The 25,998-nt window shown below is 43.9% G+C and overlaps 2 protein-coding genes across 14 annotated transcripts in view; both read right to left on the bottom strand.

Moving 5' to 3' along the window:
- Window positions 1-25,998, bottom strand: part of BAZ2B (bromodomain adjacent to zinc finger domain 2B) — a 644,512-nt gene that overhangs the window by 330,923 nt on the left and 287,591 nt on the right. The window lies entirely within an intron of this gene.
- On the bottom strand, window positions 6,312-25,192 carry LOC123017167 (CD302 antigen-like). Its single transcript, XM_044418321.1, has 6 exons — window positions 24,949-25,192; window positions 18,627-18,737; window positions 15,339-15,461; window positions 13,866-14,039; window positions 12,405-12,431; window positions 6,312-6,759 (listed from the first exon to the last, which is right to left on the bottom strand). The coding sequence occupies exons 1-6, from the start codon at window positions 25,190-25,192 to the stop codon at window positions 6,566-6,568; spliced, it is 873 nt and encodes a 290-aa protein (XP_044274256.1). The 3' UTR covers window positions 6,312-6,565.

Raw genomic sequence — 25,998 nt, 5'->3', positions numbered from 1 at the left:
TGGTAGAATACAGCATGTTTAAACTTATAAAATTCTGCTGCAGTGGTCCTTGTCTTTTTGGGACTTTTTCTCAGTTGAGTAATTTGGTGCTAATTAGAAATCTCTTGGGGTGGAGCAGTAATAGAGGGTGGTCATTTCAGTGCTGATGCTCATCTTAAAGCACAGAAGATCCTTGAATACCATTCCTTACTGGCAGCATTTTACCTTTTGGGTTATATGGCACATGGTATTCTTACTCCTGAGTTGTAGTCATATAAGGCACAACTATGCTGCCCTAAAATTCCTTACGACTGAATACTTTAAATGAATTTAAACACTCCCACAGAGCAGCTTGGGATCCTGAAGCAGCAGTGCAGTTTCAGGTAACTGTTGGTGTGCCATTCCAGCTAAAGTAAATTATGGAATCCCTCATCAAAAGTCATTCTTTTTTATTATTTATTTTTTACAGTGCAAGACAAAAACAAACTGCACCATAGGAAAAAAGTAAAGAGGGGAAAGGGAAGAACATATTTGAATAGTATTTAAAAATTATTACATATATTCCCTTTATATTAGTATATAGCAGAATATATTATAATAATTAAAATAATAATACTTATATTCTGACAAAGGCCCTCCAAATATCTAGATTACACCTAGAATAGAAAATTTCATGAAATCTTCCACCCATAAATGACAGGGAGTCATTTATCCTTCCAGTGTTGTTGCAATATTAGTCTTTTAGTTGTCAAAAAGCCACCAAAAGCCAATTTATGTTAACCTTGAGTTAGAGTCCTTCTTCCCACTACAGTGTTGGATAAACATTTGGGGTAGCTTTTCACGGAGGGAAGAAGAGAGGCTGGTATTGTTTTCATAAGACTACACTCCAGTTTGCTAGATTGTTTGACCTTAGTGCATCCATAAAGATGTGAAAGCATAGAGGTTGAGAGAGAACTCTGTCAGAGATCTCATGGGAAAGGAGCAGTTGTCTCCTAGCACTACCTTTTAAACCTTTTCTGCAGGAGAATAGGAACTGAGTTTCACTGGAAACACCCACTATCTCCAATCCATGCTAGTATTTCATAAACATAAGTTGTCCTAGTAACTATCCACTGAGCCTGGAGTAAATCTCTACAGCATCATAAAAAGCTGCAGGGAGCAGAGGAAAAGCTGTGCTGTGCAAATAGAAGCCACAAACAATTCAGATTTTTTAAAAAGCAAATTATTAAAACTTAGCACAGGACTTTGTTGTTGTTAGTCGTGAAGTCGTGTCCAACTGACCCATCGCGACCCCATGGACAACATTCCTCCAGGCCTTCCTGTCCACCATCCCCTGGAGTCCACTTAAGCTCACACCAACTGCTTCAGTGACTCCATCCAGCCACCTCATCCTCTGCCATCCCCTTCTTCTTTTGCCATCTATTGTTCCCAGCATTAGGCTCTTCTCCACTCCTTCTCATTAGGTGGCTAAAGTATTTGAGTTTCATCTTCAGTATCTGGCCTTCTAAAGAGCAGTCAGGGTTGATCTCCTCTAGGACTGACTGGTTTGATCGCCTTGCGGTCCAAGGGACTCGCAGGAGCCTTGTCCAGCACCACAATTCAACGGCCTCAATTATTTGGCGCTCAGCCTTCCTTATGGTCCAGCTTTCACAGCCATATATTGCAATTGGGAAAACCATGGCCTTGACTATACGCACTTTTGTTGGCAGGGTGATGTCTCTGCTTTTAGTATGCTGTTTAGATTTGCCATAGCTTTCCTCCCCAGGAGCAAGCATCTTTTAATTTCTTGGCTACAGTCCCCGTCTGCGGTGATCTTGAAGCCCTGGAAAATAAAATCTGTCACTACCTCCATTTCTTCTCCATCTATTTGCCAGGAAGTGGCAAATAGACCAGATGCCATGATCTTAGTTTTCTTAACGTTGAGTTTCAAGCCAACTTTTGCACTCTCTTCCTTCACCCACATCAAGAGGCTCTCTAGTTCCTCTTCACTTTCTGCCATTAGAGTGGTATCATCTGCATATCTGAGGTTGTTGATATTTCTCCCAGCAATCTTAATTCCAACTGGTGATTCCATCTAGTCCCACCTTTCTCATGATGTGCTCTGGATATAAGTTAAATAAGCAGGGCGACAGTATACAGCCTTGCGGAACTCCTTTCTCAATTTTAAACCAATCAGTGGTTCCGTGTCCAGTTCTCACTGTTGCTTCTTGACCCGCGTATAGGTTTTTCAAGACAAAAATAAGATGGTCTGGTACTCCCATCTCTTTAAGAACTTGCCACAATTTGTTGTGATCCACACAATCATAGGCTTTAGCATAGTCAATGAAGCAGAAGTAGATGTTTTTCTGGAACTCCCTAGCTTTCTCCATGATCCAGCGTATGTTGGCAATTTGACCTCTAGTTCCTCTCCCTCTTCGAAATCCTGCCTGTACTTCTGGTTGTTCTTGGTCCACATACTGCTGGAGCCTAGCTTGTAGGATTTTGAGCATCACTTTGCTAGCATGTGAAATGAGTGCAATGGTGCGGTAGTTTGAACGTTCTTTGGCATTGCCCTTCTTCGGGATCGGAATGTAAACTGACCTTTTCCAATCCTGTGGCCACTGTTGAGTTTTCCAAATTTGCTGGCATATTGAGTGTAGCACTTTTACTGCATCGTCTTTTAAGATTTTGAATAGGTCAGCTGGAATACTGTCACCTCCACTAGCTTTGTTGTTGCTCAGACTTTCTAAGGCCCATTTGACTTCACATTCCAGGATGTCTGGCTTGAGGTCAGTGACCACCCCATCGTGGTTATCAGGGATGTTAAGCTCTTTCTTGTATAGTTCTTCTGTGTAATCTTGCCACCTCTTCTTAATCTCTTCTGCCTCTGTTATGGCCCTGCCATTTTGGTCCTTTATCATGCCCATCTTTGCATGAAACGTTCCCTTCGTATCTCCAATTTTCTTGAAGAGATCTCTGGTCCTCCCTGTTCTATTGTTTTCTTGTATTTCTTTGCACTGTTCATTTAAGAAGGCATTCTTACCTCTTCTAGCTATTCTCTGGAATTCTGCATTCAAGTGGGTGTATCTTTCTCTTTCTCCCTTGCCTTTCTCTTCCCTTCTTTCCTCAGCTATTTGTAAAGCTTCCTCGGACAGCCATTTTGCTTTCTTATATTTCTTTTTCTTTGGGAAGGTTTTAGTTGCTACCTCTTGTACAATGTTGTGAACCTCCATCCATAGTTCTTCAGGCACTCTGTCTATCAGATCTAATTCCTTAAATCTATTTGTCACCTCTACTGTATGTTCATCAGGGATATGATTTAGGTCATACCTGAGTGGCCTAGTGCTTTTCCCTACTTTCTTCAATTTAAGCCTAAATTTTGCAACGAGCAGCTCATGATCTGAGCCACAGTCAGCTCCTGGTCTAGTTTTTACTGACTGTACAGAGCTTCTCCATCTTTGGCTGCAGAGCACATAGTCAGTCTGATTTCTGTGTTGACCGCCTGGTGATGTTCATGTGTAGAGTCGTCTCTTGGGTTGTTGGAAAAGAGTGTTTGCTATGACCATTGTATTCTCTTGACAAAATTCTACCAGCCTGTGCCCTGCTTCATTTTGTACTCCAAGGCCAAACTTGCCTGTTATTCCAGTTATCTTTTGGCTTCCTACTTTAGCATTCCAATCCCCCATGATGATACGGACATCATTTTTGGTGTTAATTCTAGAAGGTGTTGTAGGCCTTCATAGAACCGGTCAACTTCAGCCTCTTCAGCACCAGTGGTTGGGGCATAGACTTGGACTATTGTGATGTCGAATGGTTTGCCTTGGATTCGAACTGAGATGATGCTGTCATTTTGGATATTATATCCCAGTACTGCCTTTCCTACTCTTTTATTGACTATGAAGGCTACTCCATTTCTTCTGAGGGATTCTTGCCCACAGTAGTATACCTGATGGTCATCTGAATTAAATTCACCCAATACTGTCCATTTTAGTTCACTGATTCCTAAGATGTCAATGTTCAGTCTTGTCATCTCCTGTTTGACCACATCCAGCTTGCTTTGATTCATGAACCTTACATTTTAGGTGCCTATGGAGTATAGATCTTTGCAGCATCGGACTCTCCTTTCACCACCAGATACATTGGCAATTGAGTGTCCTTTCGGCTTTGACCCAGTCGCTTCATTCTTGCTGGTGCTACTAGTACTAGCCCTCCGCTCTTCCCCAGTAGCATATTGGACACCTTTCGACTTGAGGGGCTCATCTTCTGGTGTCATATCTTTTTGCCTTTTGGTACTGTCCATGGGGTTTTCATGGCAAAGATACTGGAGTGGGTTGCCATTTCCTTCTCCAGTGGATCACGTTTTGTCAGAGCTCTCTGCTGTGACTTGTCTGTCTTGGGTGGCCCTGCACGGCATAGCTCATAGCTTCATTGAGCCACGCAAGCCCCTTCGCCACGACAAGGCAGTGATCCATGAAGGAGCACAGGACTTAATTTTGTGTAATTTTTTTACAGTGAATTTCAACTTGAAATATTGAGACTTGGAAAATAACAGTTTAACAAATACCAGTTTTTCTGGTGCAGTCAAACAATACGTTATTACAGTGTAATTCTGCACAGGAGCAAACAGAATTGCTGAGAGCCAGCCAACCCATGAAACAGGGTGAGGTATCTGCATGAGGTGGCAAAACTGGAGGAATGGCAAATTGTGCCACTTCTCTTGCCAGGCCCTCAGCCAAGGAAGTCCACTGGTGCATTAAAAGCAAGTGCTCTGAAGAGCCCTACCAGCAACTCTCCCACTGTGCTATTTTCTGCAGTTGTAGCCCTCTTATTGTGAGCCTCTGAACTGAAACCTCATGAAATGTTTGGCCATTTCACAAGGCTCTGTGAAGATCTAGTGAGAACTTCAGTGAAGTAGTGAAGTTAGTGGGATGCACAGTGGTGGGAAGAAGGGAAAGCAACAGGAAACAGAGGTTGCGGTGGTACAAATTCTGCTCTCTTCGGGTACAAGACAGCTTATAATGGGCCTACAGTTAGAGGCTGCAATTTAATATGTAATAAATAGCCCATTAACCAGTTATTTCACCTGCTCATCCATTTTAGGAATTACCATTGCAATATGAAGGAAACATATTCCTCTAACACTTTGCCACAGTATTTTATTGTAAACAGTGAATTGCTTTATGTACACAATTCTAAGAAGACTCCTTTCCTGTTATGTTTTACAAAACATCGTGCTCTGCTTTCTGTATAATCTCAACATAAACAATGCTTACATATTAGACAAACATTTTATTTAATAATGGAATATAAAAATATGTTAAGTGAATTTGTATGAAGATGGTTCTTGGCTTTCTTCCATATCCATGTTAATACAAAACTAGTTGGCCTTCATTTATACAAAATATGTCCGCCTTCAGTAGGAAGGTACAACACATAGGTTTTAGTGTTTTGCACGGCCGTCATTGAAATTAATGAAACACGTGCAGCTTCTTAGGAGGGCATGTGACTGCCTTGAACTTGGCATCAGGATTATGATGGAACTGATAGAAAAACCAAAGGTTTGAAGCAGATAGTTCCAGCTGAACAACTGAACTTCTAGTGTGACTTATAATGGTGGTTGCCAGTTTGTGCTTTTATAGTTTGTCAAACTCTGGGCCAATTTAGGTGATATGTTAACTGACTTTAAAAACCATTCAGTACAGTGGCTTTTAAGGCAGAAATACATAGATGCAGAAGGCTTTCTCCAGCCAGGGTGGATCACTAAGGATTTCTGTACATAGTTGCCTTCTCATTTAGGGTGATTTGTAAACAATGACCATTCTCTAGCTGAAATTAAAGTCCCTTAGGACCTGTCTGCCCAGCCATAGGAAAAGGCAGAGTCCCTACTGCACTTTGGGAAAAGCCTTCCAAGGACACAGCAAGGACTTTGTTTTTGGATGTCAGCACAGTCTTTTGCCACCCTTGCAGCCTGCATGGTTCATCCTGTGTCAGCTACAGTCTTGCACATGCAAGAGAGGCATATGCTGGGAGCACATTCCAGGGGCTCTCTTCCAGGGAGAAGAGTGAAGCGCCACCTTTGCTGGATGAATCCAGGGAGTGCTTCTGCTGCTGCTCCTCACAAGAAAGGGACAAACATTTAGATGGCCATGTTTTTGAAGATGAGGGGAAGCATAGAGGCAATCTTAGCTTCTGCTCTCCTCTCACACTTATTAGATGCCCGTAAGTTTGTGACTGAAGTGCTATAGGCAGCCACATAGGATTGTGCCGTCAAAAGTTCCACAATTCAGCTGGAGAGATTAAGCAGCTGAGTATTTGATTTTGGCTAGCACATATCTCCTTTTTTTTTTTTTTTAACTAAAAACTACACCTTCCCCGATGAGTATTTGAGAACGTTTGCATGATAGAAGTGCAATTTGTGAAAAAGTACGATATCTGCACAGAGAGAAAATCATATATCGGTAAGAGCAATTACATCAACAATTTAAGATTTCTAATTAACAGTTTCATGTGGAATAGCAGTGTCATGGTTTATTACTCTATTATTTATTAGAGTAATTAATAATTACCATTATTACTCTCAAGATAATTATACATTTATAAATAAAATCTAGGCAGTATATTCATTTCCCTCCTCTATAAGCATTGTTTCATCATTATATGGACTTTGATTGGTAGACCTGTGTATTGTATCTCTTGCTCCAGAAGAAACTCTCCTTTGGTAAAGAAACCAGAGAATTGCTGCAGCTACTGAAACAATTACTGTCGAAGTTATAACTAAGGCAGTTGTCCATGCTGTTTCACCTGAAATAACACCATGAATCCATGAAAAACACATAGTCCATATCGATACAGATGTCCATCTGCTGTTGCACTAATTTAGCACTTCTAATGTTAGCAGTTATTGGATCTTTACTTAGGCAACTTACTTTATGACCTTTTCTATAATATTTCAGTTCTAAAGCCTGCTACAGAAGACCAGCATGCAGTACTGTATCAATGTTCATAAACAGCTGAACATTCTTAAACTGTTTCATCTCACACAATGTGGGAAGTTGAGGGGGATGGAGAACTGTAAGGTCTGCAAATGTTATGACAGGTTATTCATGAGCCAAACATGATTACTTCTGTTTCATCATATTTTGACTTATGCATTACCAGGTCCAATACATGCTAGCCAAAAACTTGTTTTGTATAAAGCAGCAGAGAACCAATACCAAATCAGGGTGGTAGCTGGGTCAGCAAAAAAGCTGACAATAGAAAATGCTAGGAAAATGCTGTACTATATTTACCACTATCTTGTAGCAACAAAGTTGATTGGACCTGAAAGCACAGAATCTTTGATACACACAAAGCACAACAAATAGAGCTTTGGCTGTTGGGTGGTATGGAAATTAAATTATTTATTTATGAGATTTATATCCCACTTTGTTTCTTACGACAGCAACCCTGTGAAATAGGTTGGCCTGAGAGGCTGTGACTGGCCCAAAGTCATCCAGTTGGCTCCATGGCTGTGTGGGGGCTGGAACCCAGATTACTCAGTCTCTTAACCACTACACCACACTGGCTCTAAGCAGAGACTGTTAACATACCACTTGCATATCTAAACAGAGAACATGGGATCCTATCGAGATTTAGTCAAACCTAGAGTAGTGCCATTGAAATCATTGGTACTAAGTACCTCACCAAATTAATTCATATTGACTTCACTGAGTCTACTTTGGATATGGCTGCATCTGGAGGCAAACCATTCTAAGTGTGGATGCTGCAGTTTTCAGTTTCAGTTAGAACAGCTGTTCTTCATCATGGCCTCTGTGCTTCACACATATGGGTGCTGCACCTGCGCAGTGCCTATGGCTGGAAAGATTCAAAGCTTAACGGTTTTGGCGGGAACTCTGCATCCCCCCCACGGTATAAAAGAGCAGAGTGCCCCCCATTTCCTCAGTCTTCTTGTGACCACTGTTTGCTGTGCCTCGAGCCTTTTGTCTCACAGTTTGTACATGTTTATCCAGTTGCTATTATCTCTCTTAAACGTTACGATTCCAAGTTTTTCCCTCCCTGTTAGAAGTTTCTTCTCAATTTCCCCCTTTTCTCTGTTAAAAAAAGAACAAAAAACAAAACAATATTGTTCCTCTTTTCTCTTTACTTTGCTATCTTCTCTTTCTTCCTTGATGGTGCAGTGTGTGGCTTTTCGCAAGTGCTCTCAGTGCGGGTCCAAAATGTCACCTACTGATCTGCACGATCTGTGCCTTCTCTGTCTTGGAGAAGGGCACAGGACCGATAAATGTGGCCATTGTCAGGCTTTTAAGCAGGCGAGGAAAAATCGGGAGAATCGCCTACGCAAACTTTTGTGGGACCAAGCCCTGCTTCAATCAGACCAACTGGCAGGCAAATCTGCCCCTCCGTCCTCCTCTTCCACCATGCTTCTGCCCCGCCCATCGGCTGATGGTGCCCCTTTGCCAGAGGGTCAAAACTCCTCTGCATCTCCACAGAAGGAGAAGAGGAAGCATAGTGGATTGGACAAGTCCTCAGGCCGTAAGAAGCCTAAGACGGATAAGTCGGCCCGCAAGCCTAAAAAACTCGACCATTCCAGGTACCGTGACTTGGGTTCGTCTGCCCCATCGATCCCAATGGCTGCTTCAGTACCGACACCGACCAGACACTGCCTGGGTCTCCAAGATGGGTTGCACCTTCTGTCCAGTCTTCCCCTGAGCAACGGGACATTCCCTTGCTGGGATCAATCTCCGACGAAAAGATTCGGGACTCTCCTCCAATGGCTCGTTCACCTACCCCCCAACCATCACTCAAGCCTTCCCCGAGGGCTGCTCCTCAGCAGGTGTGATATCAGCAACGCGCCTCCATGCACCCCTCGGAAGAATGGGTGCAACCACCCCATAGGCCGTCTCATCGTGAGACATGGGATGATTATCCACCCTACGGTTACTACCCACCGGTGTGTGATCGTACCCTCTCTCCGGTACCGAGAGACGCCCCTTTGATTTTGAGGGCGGCTCAGTCCAGGCGTCCCTCTTTGCCTATCGACTCTTCTTCTAGCCTCCCGCCTCACTATGATTTGGACTCGGAGGACTCCGAAGTGGCGCCTACTTCACCAGACGCGGTGATCTCTACACAGGGTCCCAGCTCACTGGAGGAACCCTTTGGAGAACTGATGGTGAGGCTTACAAGGTCACTTGAGATCGAGGCCCAGCACCGCTTCAATCCCAATACCGACAAGTTCTACCACATTGTCAAGGGCGAACAGTCTGACCACCCTTCAAAATATCCTTCCGTTGCTTAGGAGAGAGGATTGGTTCGCTTCTCTGGATTTGAAAGATGCCTATTTTCACATTACCATTCACCTGTCCCACAGGCGTCTTCTCTGATTCACTGTCGGTTCTGAGTTCAACGTCCTTCCGTTTGGACTGGCTACTGCCCCCCGGGTTTTTACGAAATGTATGGCTCCGGTGTGTGCGCATCTTCGGCTCCAAGGCATTCAAGTGTACCCCTACCTGGATGACTGGCTGATCTTCTCCCCATCTAAGGAAGGTCTTCGGCCATCATTTCAGACTATTTGTATCCTCTTGGACAATTTGGGTCTATGCATTAATCATGAGAAATCGTGCCTTATTCCTTCACAGATCATCGACTTCATTGGAGCTCGTCTCGATTCCACGCTGATGAGAGCCTTTCTTCCACAAAGTCGACAAGACAATCTGTGCTCATCGATCTGTCGAATCCACATGGACAGAGCTGTTCCAGTACTCTCAGTGCAGAAACTTCTCGGTCACATGGCCTCTACAGTCTCCACAGTTTCCCACACCAAACAACGGATGAGACCACTCCAGTTGTGGTTCAACTGAATGTTTCAACCCCAACGAGACTCAACCCCTCACTGTCTCCTCCGCCTTCCAACCTCCGTCCTCCAGTCTCTATGCGGCACAATTTGTCCGGAGGCGACCCATTTCGTCTGCCTCACCTGACCTTGACTTTGTTTACCAATGCCTCCCTTACCGGGTGGGGAGCCCTATGTGCCAGTCTCCGTACACAGGGCACCTGGGACCATCAGGAGACCACCAGACACATCAATTACCTCAAACTCCTGGTGGTCTTCAAAGCCCTTTGATCATTCGAGGACACTTTCCGGCAGCACGTTGTGCAAATTGCCTCCGACAACATTGTCGCTGTATTCTATATAAACAAACAAGGTGGGACAAAGTCGGCCCCCGTGGCCCGCCTGGCAATGCAGCTGTGGGACTGGTGCATCTCCAGGGAGATCACCCTCCTCGCTGTTCACCTGGCTGGTACCGACAACGAGGAGGCCGACGCCTTCAATGGGCAGATGTCGACCCACGAATGGGAACTGGATTGTCTGACCTGCCATCGCCTCTTCCGGACTTGGGGTTCTCTGCACATAGACCTGTTTGCCACTCACACGAACAAGGTGTGCAAGATGTTCTGCTTTCATGCCGGCATCAGTCCGGGATCGACAGGGGATGTACTCATGATCCCTTGGTCCAACATGTTCTTTTATGCGTTTCCCCCAATCCCACTCATAATGAGGGTCCTAGCCAAGATTGTCTATGATGGTGCCACGGGGATCCTGATCACCCCCTGGTGGCCCTGTCAACCGTGGTTCCCTACTCTTCTCCGTCTATCTGGCAGCACCTTTCTCCGCCTGCCTCTCATACTTCATCTAATAACTCAACAGTACAGAGCTGTTCGTCACCCAGATCTTCCCTCACTCAGCCTGACAGCCTGGCACATTCGATGAACCATGGGGTCCCTTTGGTACCAGCGGATTTGGGGACTCCTACACTTGTCCAACACCGTCCCGAGACAGCCTCTTCTTCCCCGATACCGATAGACTTCTCATCGAATCCAAGTGCTCTCCATCCCGATACTCAATTCATTCTCCAGTCTGCCCTAAGACCTGCAACTCACCGATCTTATGTGGCTAAATGGAAGAGCTTCACATCCTTTGCTGAATGCAACAGTTTTACCACTTCTTCAGCCTCTGTTGAAAATATCCTTCAATTTCTCTTATCATTCCATCAATCGGGACTTCAGCCATTGTCTATTAAAGTTTATATAGCTGCAATTTCCCACTACTGCGGACAGGTGCGGGGTTCTTCGGTTTTTTCTCATACCCTCATACGTCGATTCCTCAAGGGTTTACAGAACCTCCAACCACCACTTCGCCCAGCTATCCCTACTTGGAGCCTCTCGGTTGTTCTTCAGGCACTCACCTGTACTCCTTTCGAGCCCCTGGCAACTACTGACTTACGCCTCCTATCTTGGAAGACTGCCTTTCTCGTTGCAGTCACGTCTGACCGAAGGGCTAGTGAACTCTGTGCACTTTAGATAGATCCTCCTTACCTTAACTTCCATAAGGAGAAAGTCATTCTCTGTACTGATCCGACATTCTTACCCAAGGTTCTGTCTCCTTTTCACATTAACCAGGACATCGTCTTACCAGCCTTTTTTCCTACGCCTGCTACACAAATAGAACGGTCATTACATTCTCTCGACATTCGTTGCTGCCTTGCCTTTTACAGGTCTCGCACGGAGTCCTTCCGTAAATCTAACCGCCTCTTTGTTAAATACTCAGACTATGATAAGGGCTCCCCTGTTGGTTCACAGAGACTTTCAAAGTGGATTGTACAGACCATCGAGCTAGCGTGTCAGCTCGCCAAGCTTGACATACCTGTCATGCCCAGAGGGCATTTTATGAGGGTGGAAGCTGCTTCCTCTGCCTTTGCCGCTGGCATTCTGATCCAGGACATTTGCAAGGCTGCCACTTGGACGATTCCTTGCACCTTTGCCAGGCATTACTGTCTTGATGTGCATGCCAGACACAATTGCTCCTTTGGCTGGACAATCCTTTCTTCTGTTCTTCAATGATGACACCGCCTGCCTCCAGGTCTAGTAAGCTTGCTAATCACCCATATGTGTGATGCACAGAGGCCACGACAAAGAAAGGCAGGTTGCTCACCTGTAACTGTCGTTCTTCGAGTGGCCATCTGTGCATTCACACAACGCACCCGCCGGCCCTACTCGGTGTCGGTGAATGGGCTTATATGGTACCATTTCTCTTTGATAACGGTTTCATTGGTAATTTTTTCTCTCCGGTTCAGCAGTTCCCTGCAATATCTCTTGCTCCCACGAGGGGGCAAACAATCGGTCTTCAGTAGACTGAGGAAATGGCCGGCACTCTGCTCTTTTATACCGGGGGGATGAGGAGTTCCCGCCAAAACCGTTAAGCTTTGAATCTTTCCCGCCATAGGCACTGCGCAGGCACAGCACTCATGTGTGTGAATGCACAGATGGCCACTCGAAGAATGACAGTTACAGGTGAGCAACCTGCCTTTCTCAGTTAGGAAAAAGCAGTATCTAATCACAGTTTGACTACTGGACAACATGAAAAAAGAAGAGAGAGAGACTCTACTCACCCAGTAAATATTTCCTTTGATTAAAAACTACAAGCATACATGTAAAAGAAAATAAAAAGGCACTGATGAGTACTATTTTTTAAAGAAGAGTACATTCTTCAGATTATCATGCAGCTGGATTCAGGTTTGCATTCACATTCTAGGACTAATAGGTACACATTATAACATGCAGCTTGGACTGTGTTGGCCTGTTTATGATCTGGACAATGAATTGTATTTTGCAATTTATTTTTCTGTATACTTTCTAGCAGTACAGATAATATCCCATATTAGCTTTTGCTGCAATGAATTATAAATTGATAATACACCAAATTCTACAAATCCTTATTTTGAATAGTGTACTCTTGAGTGTCTGAAGAACACACCTTTTCAGGCAAGAAACTTTCCCATTCACCTTAGTTTGAAAAGCAGTTATGCACACACAAAACAGATATGATGCTACCCTTGCATTGAAGTATACACTAATGATTTGCATTAAGTAAATACAGAGCACCTGTCTGTATAAGTCTTTGAAAACCAATAAAACCTGCATTCATATGGGGTGTTACAGTGTGCACTGTATCCTTTATCATATTGGAATTATTAATCCAATTAAATTGTTTGGGATGAAAGCCAGTGGCTTTCCAAAAGAGTCTTTCATGCCTGTCTTCATGGTATCTACAGTGCTGGAAGTCATGTGCTCTCTAAGAACTTCTCTCGAAAAGCTTGAAATATGTAGGTGCTTTTATGGATTGCCCAATCCTGCAAGCCTTCATACTCTTTGACATGAAGGGAATATACTGCAGTTCTTTCCCATGGGGGCTGGGAGGGGAAGGGATCCCACTTGAAAGTTCATAGGAAGGCCTGGTGCCTCAGCAAATGGAATCCACCCCCTGCAAAAAAAATCCCACGGTCTTGGGATGTACTCCTATGGACTGTAGGATGGCTCGCTAAATAAATAAAAAATGGATGTGAATACATACTCTAGCTGAACAACTGCAAGTAGGACATGCATCTTTCACTTTTAGCATATTTAGAAGAAAGAATTAGTTGGATCCAGAGTTTCCATTCCAGTGATGGAGTGTCCCAAGTGGAGTGCTGCTTGGGATGCTGCTGCTAGCAGAAAAGCAGGGGAGGCGTTCTACGCTGGTTCCCTCTCTATCTGCAGCCTCCATTTCCACCTACCGCACTTTTCTTGGAGATCTAGACCAACCCCCCAACAAATTTTCAGGAAACTGCAGGGGGAAGGGGAGAATTGTTCCTCCTCCCCAATTACTTCCCAATTCCAGCCACTCAGTGGAAGGTTCCACCAAAGAATCTTCCACTGAGGGGATCCTTTTATGTTTTCCCTGGTTCTGACCCATTGTGTCTATCATAGTACTAACTCCTTCCAAGACATATCCTCAACTCCTTATAAAATCTAGCCATGTATTGTGTGAGACAGAAACCTTTTTCAGGGTGTCAGTAAAGTAACATACATACCAGTAGCTTCACACAGAATTTCAGTCAGCGGTAGCTGCTCACAGCTTGTCTTCTTCCATCCCCCTGAGCTAGTGTGCATAGTGGCGCAAGTGTTGAGGAGCTCTGTGTTGCTTTCCTCCTCCATCCAGTTTGTAAAACTAACTTCTGAATCATCGAACCATCTGAAATCATCATCTGCAATGAAGTAAAGTGGAAAAAAGGTAAGAATTTTTTGTTTTTCTGAAGGACAGATGAATTAAAAAAAAACTGCTTGGGATGCTATACATCCCCTGTCCTCAACATTGCAAAGAAGCTTCTGGCACCTTAAATAGAAATTGTCAGGGGTAGGCAACATACAGCCTGTGCTCTACATGTGACCCCATTATCCTGGCTGGAGTGAAATAAATCTGGAAGACAACAGAGAACTGCATGGGTCAGAACTGCTTGTTTGCAAGTTAAATGTGACTGTTTCAGTGATCTGTACTTGCTGTGGACACCTGCAAAGGTCAGTGTTTCCAAACAAGCTAAATTTAATCCTTGTAGTTCTGTGGAGTAGCTTGCCACTTTTTTAATTGCCAGGGTGGGGGGATTTTTCCAGAAACAGTCCACAGATCTCTCACAGTTGCTCATCCCATTCTACAAAATATGCCCCAATGAGCACAGAGGCACCTACTGTTTGAGTACATGCTTAAGCTTGTATTAATGTGGCTTTAGTGTGCTATAATTTTTTGTCGACTCAAGTCTTTATCAAAAGCATTGTGTGTTCTCGGTTGGATAACACCTCAGTTACAGACCCATGCACTGGCTAATAGATAATAAGATCTTGATACGAGGGAGGCAAACTGACTACAAGAACAATATGCACCCGAAGTGACTGTCCTGGGCATCATCACCAAATGGCTGCTATGGGAGCATAGCAAAGGGCAAGAGACCTGTCCTGAATCTAAGGCTGAAGTTGGGTCTGAAGTCCAACAAACAAAAACCCTCAGTTTTCAGCACCAACACAAGGCTATTTCACAACAGTCGCAGTGACCAGAAGGAAAAGATTAAAACAGTGGGAGGGACAGGGTGCCTTGGTGGGCCTCAGGAAAGGAAAGCAGGGGACACTGGTGCCTGTAGGCACCAAACTGCCTCTCCACATCTGAGTCTTTCCAGCTATTGGGCTGCCATTCCATTTCACTTTCCTTCCCAGTTAGTTCCATGCCTGGGACTATGTAGCATCCTTTGTATTTCCTTTGTTTGATGACACTGCAATTCTCAGGGATGACTTTCGGTAAACCGCACTGGCACCTGTTCCCAAGCTCTGGGCAAGAATAAGTCCTTACAGAAAAAGAGCCTACCTTGGTCTTTTCTTACATTTGGGGATATTGAAAGTAGTTATTTTGATGTGAGTTTTTCCTTGAAGACACTAGAGGAGCCCTAATGGAGGTAAGTTCCCCAACAAAAAATAGGGCTATGTCAGATCAGTTCACCATCAAGCCTTGCGTCACTCACCATCTGTGTCAAAAAACATGCCCAACGATATATATTCAGGTCCATGCCAATGGGAACAGAAACTGTTTTTGATGAAAGTATTCTCCTCTTTGTTATTTATGCTGATAATATCTGCTCCTGATGCTGCATTTGAAAAACACGCAAATCAAAGTCAAATCTCAGTTTTAAAACGAGAACTCAAACAGACCTCAGACTATGCCTTTAATCAGGAATGACCAGAATCCAACATAGCCACTGCAATCCCACTGATTGCCTTACACTAATGGGATCCACTGGTTGTGCAACAGGGAATTAGGAACTCTGAAAACAAGTGGAAACGTATGTTTCTGCACTGGATCAGGTCAGTGGGACATCCTGCTATGAGTTACTGAAATGATTTACACCATTCCAGAATTAAGTGTTTTAGATCATTTTGGGTTGCTTTAACAACTGCTTAGCTGCTCATTGTGCTTAAGATGGTACCCTCTGGCAGTCAGGCAAAACTGGACACTGCCCTCTGTTTAAGTACTGTCTCACAAAGTTGTGTTCCTTCTCATCTGTCTTTTATAAAAGCATAATACGTCACAGTTTTGTACCATTCAGTCCTGTAAGCATCAGTGGGAAGTGCAAGCACAATTTAACAGCTGTCAAGTTAATCTTTGACAGCTGATTCTTAACTAATTTTCTTGGAAGTATATCCCACTAGAACTACCAGATACTGGGGGATTTTAAGAGCTGACTTCTAAACAGACCTCACTGATGCAGTACAACAACCCATGAGAGATACTTTGGTATAGCCCCATGACAGCTTGTTTTTCAAGTAAGTCACCATGAAAACCCATGGACTATTCTAGGTGTCATTTTACTCAAGGTGGTTGTCATGTCAGATGACCAGTTCCTCCATGGGTGAAGTCCAACAGCAAGGGAGTTGTGCGACAAGAGTGACAAAACCCCCTTGCTGTCTTTAAAAGTGCTCTAGTGGTGTTGTGCAGTGGCTGGCACCGGTTTACTGCCCTCCCCACACCATGTTGGGGAGCTGTTCTGGCTCACTACAACTCTCTTCCACCTTTTTACTCCCACTGCATCCAGATTAGTTTTTACAGATCAAGAAGTGGTGTGACAACCCAAATAAGCTCAAACAAGTGTATGTTGGGTACTCTGTAGGTTGTTCCTGCAGTTTATTGCCAAGGTTGATTGGTGTGGCATGCAAACCTGCCCAAGAGTTGGGTAACCACACTGGGCTAGGTCAGTGGTTTTTTAGTCCATGTTCCTGGGTATCTCTGGCACAGTTAAAGCTTCTTAAGGGATTGCTTTAAACCACCACGTATGTATGAAGAGAAGTTTGCTTGAAAGATAGTTTGCCTGCCCAGTAGTCATCTCTCTTTCTCTGCAGTCTGCAGGAGTGTGTTGGTTCTCTTGCAGCATGTGGGGTGCTAAGACACAGCAGCTAAGGCACACATTCAAATATGCTGGAGTCATCTGCAACAGACTGCAACTCTTCTGTGGCGGACAAGTCCATGTGGAAAGCATTCTTCAAAGTAAAATGTTTTAGAAACACTTGAGCTGACAATGACACTGCAATTGCTCTCCTCTCACCCGCAACTGGATATGCCAGAGGGCACAGTGAAAGGCTTGTTGAAATTCTGTTACCTTGAAAGATCTGCCAACAGCCTGCTAGATTGTTATGAACACAAGACTGGCTGGACTGAATCGGAATGGAATGTGGGATGGAAGGGGAAAAGGTTCCATCTTAGCCTTTGCCTCTGACTGCAAAATGCTTAAATCATCTCTGCTAATCTGTATCACACTTTCTGCCAGTTTTCCTCAATCTTGGGTCTTTCAGAAGTTTTGAACCCATTTTGATAGGCCCCAGGCAGCATTCCCACATATGCTAGGAATAGTCATTCAAAATATCTGAAAGCACCAGGTTCAGGGATGCTGGTCTAAGATCTATAATTACCCTCATATTTGGCCAAATCCCAAAATGATTTGGGCTGATTCAGAAACATTCAGGAAATGTTCAAATAACAGAGAGCCCTCCCCCACTGCTGTAAGACCTGAACTCTCCTGAAGATTGATTAGCACATAGAAAGGACACTGCTGTAGACAATATGCCTGCAAAATTGATACATTTGTCCCCAAGCTCTCCAAATAAGGGAGACAGAGCTAAGCACAAGAGCTCTAGCTTCCAATGATAATAAATGGTTTCACCAGAGCTTTCCACTCAGTGTTTTGGGGAAGGGATGCTGAAGTCATCTATCATAGGGCTGTTCCTGTGCTCAGTACTCTTTGCTCGTTCTCTTTCCCAGGAGCAGGAACATGAGAGGAGTTTTGGAGGACCTGTAACAGTAGATGCTTCCCTGGAAAATGCTGGATGTTCAGGACCTTCAGCCTCTCTTCATCCATCACCCATTTGTCCTACCACACTTTGTGCCTTTGGTGCCAACTGACTAGAAATAAAAATGCCTTTAGAGCACAGTTTGTGCATGTCTGAACTGAAAAAGTCCTATAGTCCACTGGCTGGCTGGGGAAGACTGAAACTTGTCAAACTTGTCCAAATATGCATGGGATTATGCCCTTTCACTTTATTTTAATCATCATAATCCTTTTGACTGGTGATACCTCTGTGGTGCATTTTTCATACAAATTCTCCAAAAAATGCACACAGCCAGAAGGGAAACTGAATAACTCTCCCCCACAAAAAATGGAATAAACTCTCTTTGATAAAGACCATTACACATTTCTTAAATTTGTCAGGTTTCTTAACTAACTTCAGGGCTGCTTTTATGGAATATGCCAATTTCATGGCAATGTCCCACAAAAAAATGAATGGGAATATGTTCATCTTTGGAGGGAGAACATCAGATCAATAAAGGTTGCTCTTGCTCAACTCCCTGAACCTCTCTGTCTGAAATGTGGCAGAAGAGGACTGAGAGGGTTAGAGAAATATAATCCAGTTCTGGCAAGAAATTGAAAAAGGTACTGGAAATTCAATTTTAAAAGAACTCAAACTTTAAAGAAAACTATCAGAAAAATACTGGATCTATTTGTCTGAAATGTGGCATGCACCATCCCTTCACAAAGGGATAATGTGCTGACAATACTGCCAAAAAGAAAAGGAATTACAGCCACTGAGCTGTTCTCCAAATCAGGATCTGAACTGAATGTTGACACTGGTGCAAATCCCTATGATTATCAGAGTTTTCAAAGGTACAAATAAACTGCAAATGCTAAATGCACTTTTCCCCACATATCATAAGTGAATAAAAAATGGGCAGGTTGTGACCCGAGAGAGATCAGCTGCATTACCATTGCCTCTGCAGTATTCCCTGGCATCTTCAATGCTGCGTGTCTCCAATGGTCCTGGAAGCAAAGCATAGCAGCTCCTTTCGAATAAAATCCAAGCCAAAGAAGGACATGCTATGCCAGGAAGAGAACAATCACCATCAGTGCTACTGTGCACTCATTTCTATAGACAGTTCTGTTTATATAGCCACCCCAAATGCTAATATCCCAGGCCATTTGCCAAGTAACATAAAACAAAGTGCAGTTGGTACCTCAGGCATGTATTTTAAGACAGTAGCAATCAACATGCATAACCCTGCAAAAGTTGACCATCAAGACCCATTCAAAATCAACAGGACCAGAGATTAAACTTGAAGATGTGTGTTTTCTATGTCTAAGAGCAAAACTAGATCTTCAATCACATTCTTCTGCAATGGTGCAGATAGGGCAGGGAGAGATATTAAATGAAAAAAATGCCACTACAAAAAACATTAAGCAGCCTTTTGCCAGCACCATAGTCTCGATCCATATGAGTTCTCTTGAAGCTTTTATTTTTAAAATTGATAGTGCAATCATGGATCTTCACTGCAATATTTAAGTAGTGCTCTTTACTTTAGCCAAGGTGGCCTCTAGATAATGCCCAAACTGTATTACACTGCAGTTACATGGGTATATGTTTTTCCTTCCGCAAACACACCTATATCTGGATGCCAATGGGATTTCATCTCCCACAAGTGTCTGCAGCATTTGGGAGCCAAATGCTAGCTAACTCATTGTTTTAATGCATCCTCCCCCAACCCAGGTCTTTCCTTGACCACTGAGTCGCTGTGGATGGCAGCTGTAGTCCAGAACATCTGGAGGGACCCAGCTTGGGGAAAGCTTGTTTAATACAAGCTTGGATCTTTATATGATTCTATCTTGTGTGCTTCCCAGTTTCCACTGGTGCTCGCTAACCTGAAGAATAGTCTGGTTTGCATTATCTGCTGATGGCCTTGCAAGCAGTTGTTGATCCAAGGGGCTCTCTTGAAAAGGCACATTGCAATCTAGTTTCTTTATATTGTTCCTTTTTTTTCCTGTTAACTTTCTAGAAGAGAAACAAATGGATCCCCCTAGCAATTTTCACTCTAACTAAAGCAATTTCTGTTAAATTCAATCACACTTGTAAATTACACTTAGTTTTAATAGGTTAAGAACAGTCTTCTGTATACAATAAAGTCTTCTATGTAAATAGTTCATCATAGTTCTAGCATTTTGGACCTCAGCTGCTCTAGCAAAAGGTCACTTTTCATTACTAAAACTGTTATAATATCCTTAAATCTCTGAATTGGCTTCTTATTGATTCTTATGTCAACTTCAAACTCTTTATCTTAACATCAAAAAATTAAGTTATACATTTAAAATGTGCTAGTGGACAAGTGATTTTTCTCCCTTTACTCAAAAGTAAAGCTGTACTATTAGGCCGGGTGAGACACTGTACCTTAGGCAACAGATTTTGCAGTACTGTTAGAGGGCAGCAAATGGCCAATATTTCATATACATTTTTACCATAGGGGCATAACTACTGGATTTTGTCTAACAATATCTTGGGGTGTTTCTGCTGAACTTTTGTCAAGTGGCGCATTTTATAGCCTATAGGCTTTTCAGACAGAGCTCCCCCTGCTGTTTGGATTTGGAGATAGCATCAGTCAGCTCAGAATCACGCCGCACCCCTGCTAACCTGGGACTGCCTTTCCAGCAAAATGGATACTGGGTGAGCATGGCTTCCGAGCACTTACTGTCTGTGCCAAGGATTCTGATCTTGGCTGAGCCATGTGTATCTTAAAATGCCTCGAGAAATAAAATTTTAAGAAGACTCACTACACCGTTTCCTTAAAAGATTCATATTAAATCACCAGTTTAGATCTTTCATCTTCCCTGTTCTCTTGATATCCGGATTACTCAGTGTGAAGACAGACATATACACTAGAAATAGAAATGGTCCCGAGCAAATATGATTTACAGAAACTAACAGCCAACAGACATGTCAGCTAGGAACAGAATAAAGCAGTCCTAATTCCTCATAACTTACAAGAACTGAAAGTGCTTTGGAAAACCAGTAACAGCTTTGCACTCTAAAGGAAATTTCAGCTTACTTTAAGAGAATTGCTTGTTCCTCTTCCAAACCACAATGAATAGTTTAGAGGAAAGTAAGCAGTAAATGTTTGTTTTTTCTTCTCCAAGATGAATACCATATGTTTTAGGAACATTGTAACAAAATAATATTCTTTAAATCAGTTCTAAGTTCACTTCTACTGTGGGAACAATAACCAATAGAAGACACTCTTCTTTATGTCAAGATACGAGTTACTTTTTCATGTTGTAAATAAGCCAGATAAGCATTTGACTATGTAGAATTAAGATTGTTTGCCTTACTGACACATTGCATCTGGAGCCTGAACGAAACAGGCCCAGTGCCACCCAGGGAGGGTGATTTCTACGCATCATCTCAGCTAAGGCAGTCTTTGGAGTTCCACACTGACTTCCAGATGAAACAGGCCATGACTAAGAGTTCTGGGAGGAAGGTTTAGTTTGCTGCTGCAAACTTCCATATTGATAGGTCACTGCTGGCTTACCAGAAACCAAATCCCATATGTGCCAGCACAACTTCACAGCTATAAGCAGAGGCCACTGGGCCATCACATCCTGCAGTTTCCACAGGCTGATGTGGGTACAAGAATAACTCCCCAAAGTCCATCAGGTCTCCATTAAAGAGTCTTATCTGGATCCGGGATATTTTGTCTATAAATGGAAGGGCTCAGCTCAAACTTGAACTTTACTTCACCCAATTTGACAGTTTCCCTCCCTCCTCCACCCAGCTCACCCCATCCAGCTAGGCTCTTCAACCTCTGTGTAGCATATCCAGGGGCTGGAGCACTTGTTATTGGGAGGAGTGTGTGCCAAAGTCTGCTTTCATCCACTTCCTCGCATACACCTAAATCTGTATCTATTCCTCCTTCTATAAATAACTGGATAAGGACGAATGCCCTACTCTGATCAAATCAGAATGAAACACTGTGGCCTGTGCATTGGGCTTGATTTCTCAGTTCTTGCCACAGCAAAGGATGCTTCCTTTGAAGGAGCTCCCATACTGCTGGCTAAAGACTGGAATGAGCCAAGGGCTTTCCAATTTTACTAAAAGACAGCTATGAGGTTTCCTTTCCATTAGGAGAGTCTCTATAGTAATAGATGCTGCTAGGTAGGTTGAGATATGATGACTTCGTCCTTGCTACTTAGCAAAAGGTATCAAAGGACAAAGGAACCCGGAGGACTACATAAAAAATAGACCCGACAGCTGTTGCCAGAGTGTTCGATCAAAGTAACTATTTCACACTTTATACACACATGCCCCCATTCAGGAGAAATCTACTGTGTGCATGGAACATGTGAATCTGTTTCTTCTGCTGCACAACCTGGGAAAGTCAGCATAAGGAACTGATCTGAGCAGTGGTGCTATTAGGGGCAGAGTCCAGGGCTTTGATTAGCAGAATGAGCAGACGGAATCATGCAAACAGGATTATACTGTCCCTTGAACATGCTCATAGGGTGAGAGATTGGGTCTTAAGGACCAAAGACTCCTACTTTAGTATGCTCATGCGTTAGCATTAGAGCTGGAAATTAGCATGGACTTTATGAAATATGTCTCAATGCTCTGTTAAGGGTTTCTTTTCAGGCCCTCTGTCTTTGCATCAACAGCAGTATACCAGTCAGGTGGGTAAAAAAAAAATCTTTCCAGAATAATGCAACTTTCTCATCTTGCTACAGAGAAAACAGGAAATTAATTTGTCCATTATCTTATTTGCTTCCTGTGATGATCAAATCCCCAAAATATGAGGTAGTGTGCTATATTTTAGCACATACGAGTTCATCTTTACAAACCGCTTGGCTTCATTCAGTTCTCAGCAGATAAACTAAAGTGAATGGAGTGAATGGGAATCATTCTGAAATAAGTTTCCAAAGAGACTGAGAAGCAGGTTTCTAAAATTTAAAAAAAAAACCCTCTTCTAATGACTTCTAATGCATTGTAAGTCATTTGATGTCTAAATATGCACCCTTCCCTTTTATATTGGTCTTTATCCCACAAAGACAGAAACCACTTTGGAATAAAATTAAAAGACTCCTATACCCTAATTGAATTCCTTATGCAAATGAAAGATGTTGCAAAAGCAGGACTGCAGCTCAACATTAAAAAAAACAAAAATCACGAGTATGGAAGAATGACACAATTTTAAAGTCAGCAGTGAAGAAATTGAAATTGTAAAAGACTTTGCTACCTTGGCTCAATTGCCAATTCAAAGGGAGACTGAAGCCAAGAAATTAGAACAACACTGAGATTTGGAAGACCAGCAATGGAAGAATTAGACAGAATTATACAGTGTTAAGGATGGTTTCACTGAAGACTAAGGCCAAGATAACCACACTGTTGTACTCCTAATCATTATGTAAGGGCATGAAAGCTGCTGGACTGTGAAGAAAGCCAACAGGAAAACAAGTCATGTGTTTGAAACACGGTGCTGGAAGAGAGCTGTGCAAATTTGCTGTACCAACTGAAAGACAAACAAGTGGGTCCTAGAGCAAATTGAGCCAGAACATTCCCCAGAAGCAAACATGATGACACTGAAGCTGTTGTACTTTGGGCACCTCGTGAAAAGGCAAGACTCACTGGAAAAGATAATAAGGCTTGGGAAAGTTGAACACACAAGAGGAGGAAGAGCAAGGCCAACTAGTAGTCCATCTCATCCCAACCCTGGGTTTACAAAAGCGGAGCAGTGCTGTGCAGAACAGGACAATTTGGAAGACATTCGTTCATAGGGTCACCATAAGTTGGTGATGACTTGATGGCATGTAACAAAAGCAGCAGCCTATACCCTTAGCAACTGAAACATTCTGTGCTCCTAGTAAAATCACACCAGCAAATCTTAGGAGGAAAAAACACACTAAGCACTGAAATTACCCATTTTTTTCCCTTTAGTTTTTGATCCCACGTCACTTCCTTTATAATTGTTGTTTTATAAGCTATTATTTTTTTCTTAATGGGAAAGGTAACAGCACTCAGGCCTGTACAACAGTTATGGTCCTCCAGTTGTTGTTGCTGAAAATAAGTCTGTACATGCTTCAAGTCACTCACCCGTCATTTCCATCTCCCATGCTTGCTTCCCCCTCCCCCCCAAAAAACCTAGCAGTGCAATTGCACCTTTCATAGCTGCAAGAGACAGAAATTAAGCAAGCAAGCAGACCTCCTGCCCTTGCAGCTGCTTCCAGAGGAGTTGGGTGCAGTTAAAAGCCATAGCAGTTCACAGGAAAAACATATAGATGTTCAATTGCGAGTCTAAGGCCAATTGTTGTTACAATACCCATCAAGCTGTCTCTGACTTATGGCAACCCTATGAATGAAGTCCTCCAGAATATCTTCTCCTTGAGAGCCCTGCTCAGCTCTTTCACATTCAAGGCTGTGGCTTCCTTTATGGAATAGGTTCACTGCACAGTAGGGCTTCCTCTTCTTGAGCCTTCCTCATGATTAACATGTCAAATGAGTCTTGCCTTCACTTGTCATGTCCAAAACAGGACAGGCTGGGTTTCCTCAGTTTCACTTCCTGAGAAAGTTCTGGCTTGATTTGATCTAGGACCCACTGGTACAATTTCTTTCGATCCAGGGTATTCACGGGCTATTCTAAGGCCACGCTCTATGAAAATGGCTTCCATGCAGACACCTACAGGTTTGCACTGTAAGTCTGTAATCCGATACACAATTATCTGCACCTAAGTCCACTGACGCCAATGGGACTTCTAAGCAGATATGAATAGGTTTCCACTGTACTCTTGGCGGCTAAGGGCAGATTCTAAGGAATCGCTCTGGTTCAAATTAAGGCTTCAGTCCTAACAATGTCACGTGGGAATGACCCTTGCTGCAATTAACAAGCATGCTTGTGAGTAAGCATTCATTTATTTATCTATCGATCTCGAAATGGCGAGATAATGTATTTTTATCGCACCCTTTCCCCACCGTGGCCAGCACAACCCATCGCTTCCAGGGGAGGCAGGCTGGGCTGAGAGAGACGCCTGCCGAAGACGCTGCGCCCAGCTCTCGCTCTCGCTCGCCCTCCCCGGGATCGCGCCGCAGCCGCTCCGCGTGCACGGCCGCCCGCGGGCCTCCTGAGCAGCGCGGAGCGCCTCTCCCAGCAGAATGGGGGGCACTGAGTGGCCCGCGACCCCACCCCCTTCCCTGGCGCGACCAGGCCCGAGGCGGCCTTGCTTCTCGGGAGCCGCCGCGATCGGCAGCTGGGCAGAGGGCGGCGGGGCGCCGCCTTACCGTCCGCTCCGTGGCTCGGCGCTGCGGCTGCCAGCAGAAGTCCGCTCAGGAGGCAAGAGCGAGCTGCCAGCAAGGGGGCGCCCATGACCCAAGCAGCGCAGTGCGGCCGCCGCTCGCTCCCCGAATGCTGGCCCGCCAAGGCCGAATAGGCGTCACCCCGGCCTGGTGGGCGAGCCCTGGCCATTGCTCCGGCAGGCGCGAAGGGGAAGAGCGGCGGGCCCAGCAGCCGCCTCGCGGGCGGCATTCTTCCCTTGGTCAGACATGCATTACTTCGACTGCGGATCTAGCTTTCCGTTTTATTCTTGCTGCTTGGGAGTAGCTGTAGGGGCGCTGATTCAGATCAGGCTCGTGGGGTGCGAGTACTAGTGTTTTTGAAATCCGAATTAGGCGCCCTGCACTTAACCTAGAGAGAAAATTAAAGAACAGAAAAAGGCTTCTCTGCTGGACAGAGTTAATGTTTTATGTGCTTTGGCCCGCTTTCTTAGTGCAGAGAAAGATCAGGAAGCACTCCGGTGCAGGCTGACGCTATTCATTAAGCAGCCTCTTAGGGCACCACGTTTTCCTGATGGAGCTCTTGAAGTACGTAAAAATTCAACTGGCACAGCTTCTCCTGGCATGGGCTATGCTTATACACCTGGTGCCCGGCACAGCAGTTCGAAGGTACACAGGGTTTTGCCAGATGAGCTGGAATTCCTCGCTCCTTTTGTTGAAAGTTGAAATAGCAGATGATAACATTTAAGCGCTTTTAGAGGGATTACTCGGCTGTACTTCACTCAAGCACTCATTTGACTATGATGCTGGTCTGTGGAAAGACCCTATCCTGGTCTTGGGGATTTCTGTGTAACCATCCCTGTTCCTGACTTGCATTTGTGATCAGAACTGACAAGAAACACGTTCAGGGTGCTTAGGTAAAATGGATATTAGTAGTAGCTGAAATGTATTGCATGACATTGAAACGATACTACATCGAGCAAGAGTGGTCAGGGCCTAGTCTTTCAGAATACTTTTTAAATGAGAACCTGGTGAGCCACCAAACGAAGCCTGGTGCAA

The sequence above is a fragment of the Varanus komodoensis genome, unplaced genomic scaffold (genome assembly GCF_004798865.1).
Source record: "Varanus komodoensis strain SLA01 unplaced genomic scaffold, ASM479886v1 scaffold9, whole genome shotgun sequence".
NCBI lineage: Eukaryota > Metazoa > Chordata > Lepidosauria > Squamata > Varanidae > Varanus > Varanus komodoensis.
Note: the sequence above shows the minus strand (reverse complement) of the source record. Positions and strands in the feature narration are given on the sequence as shown.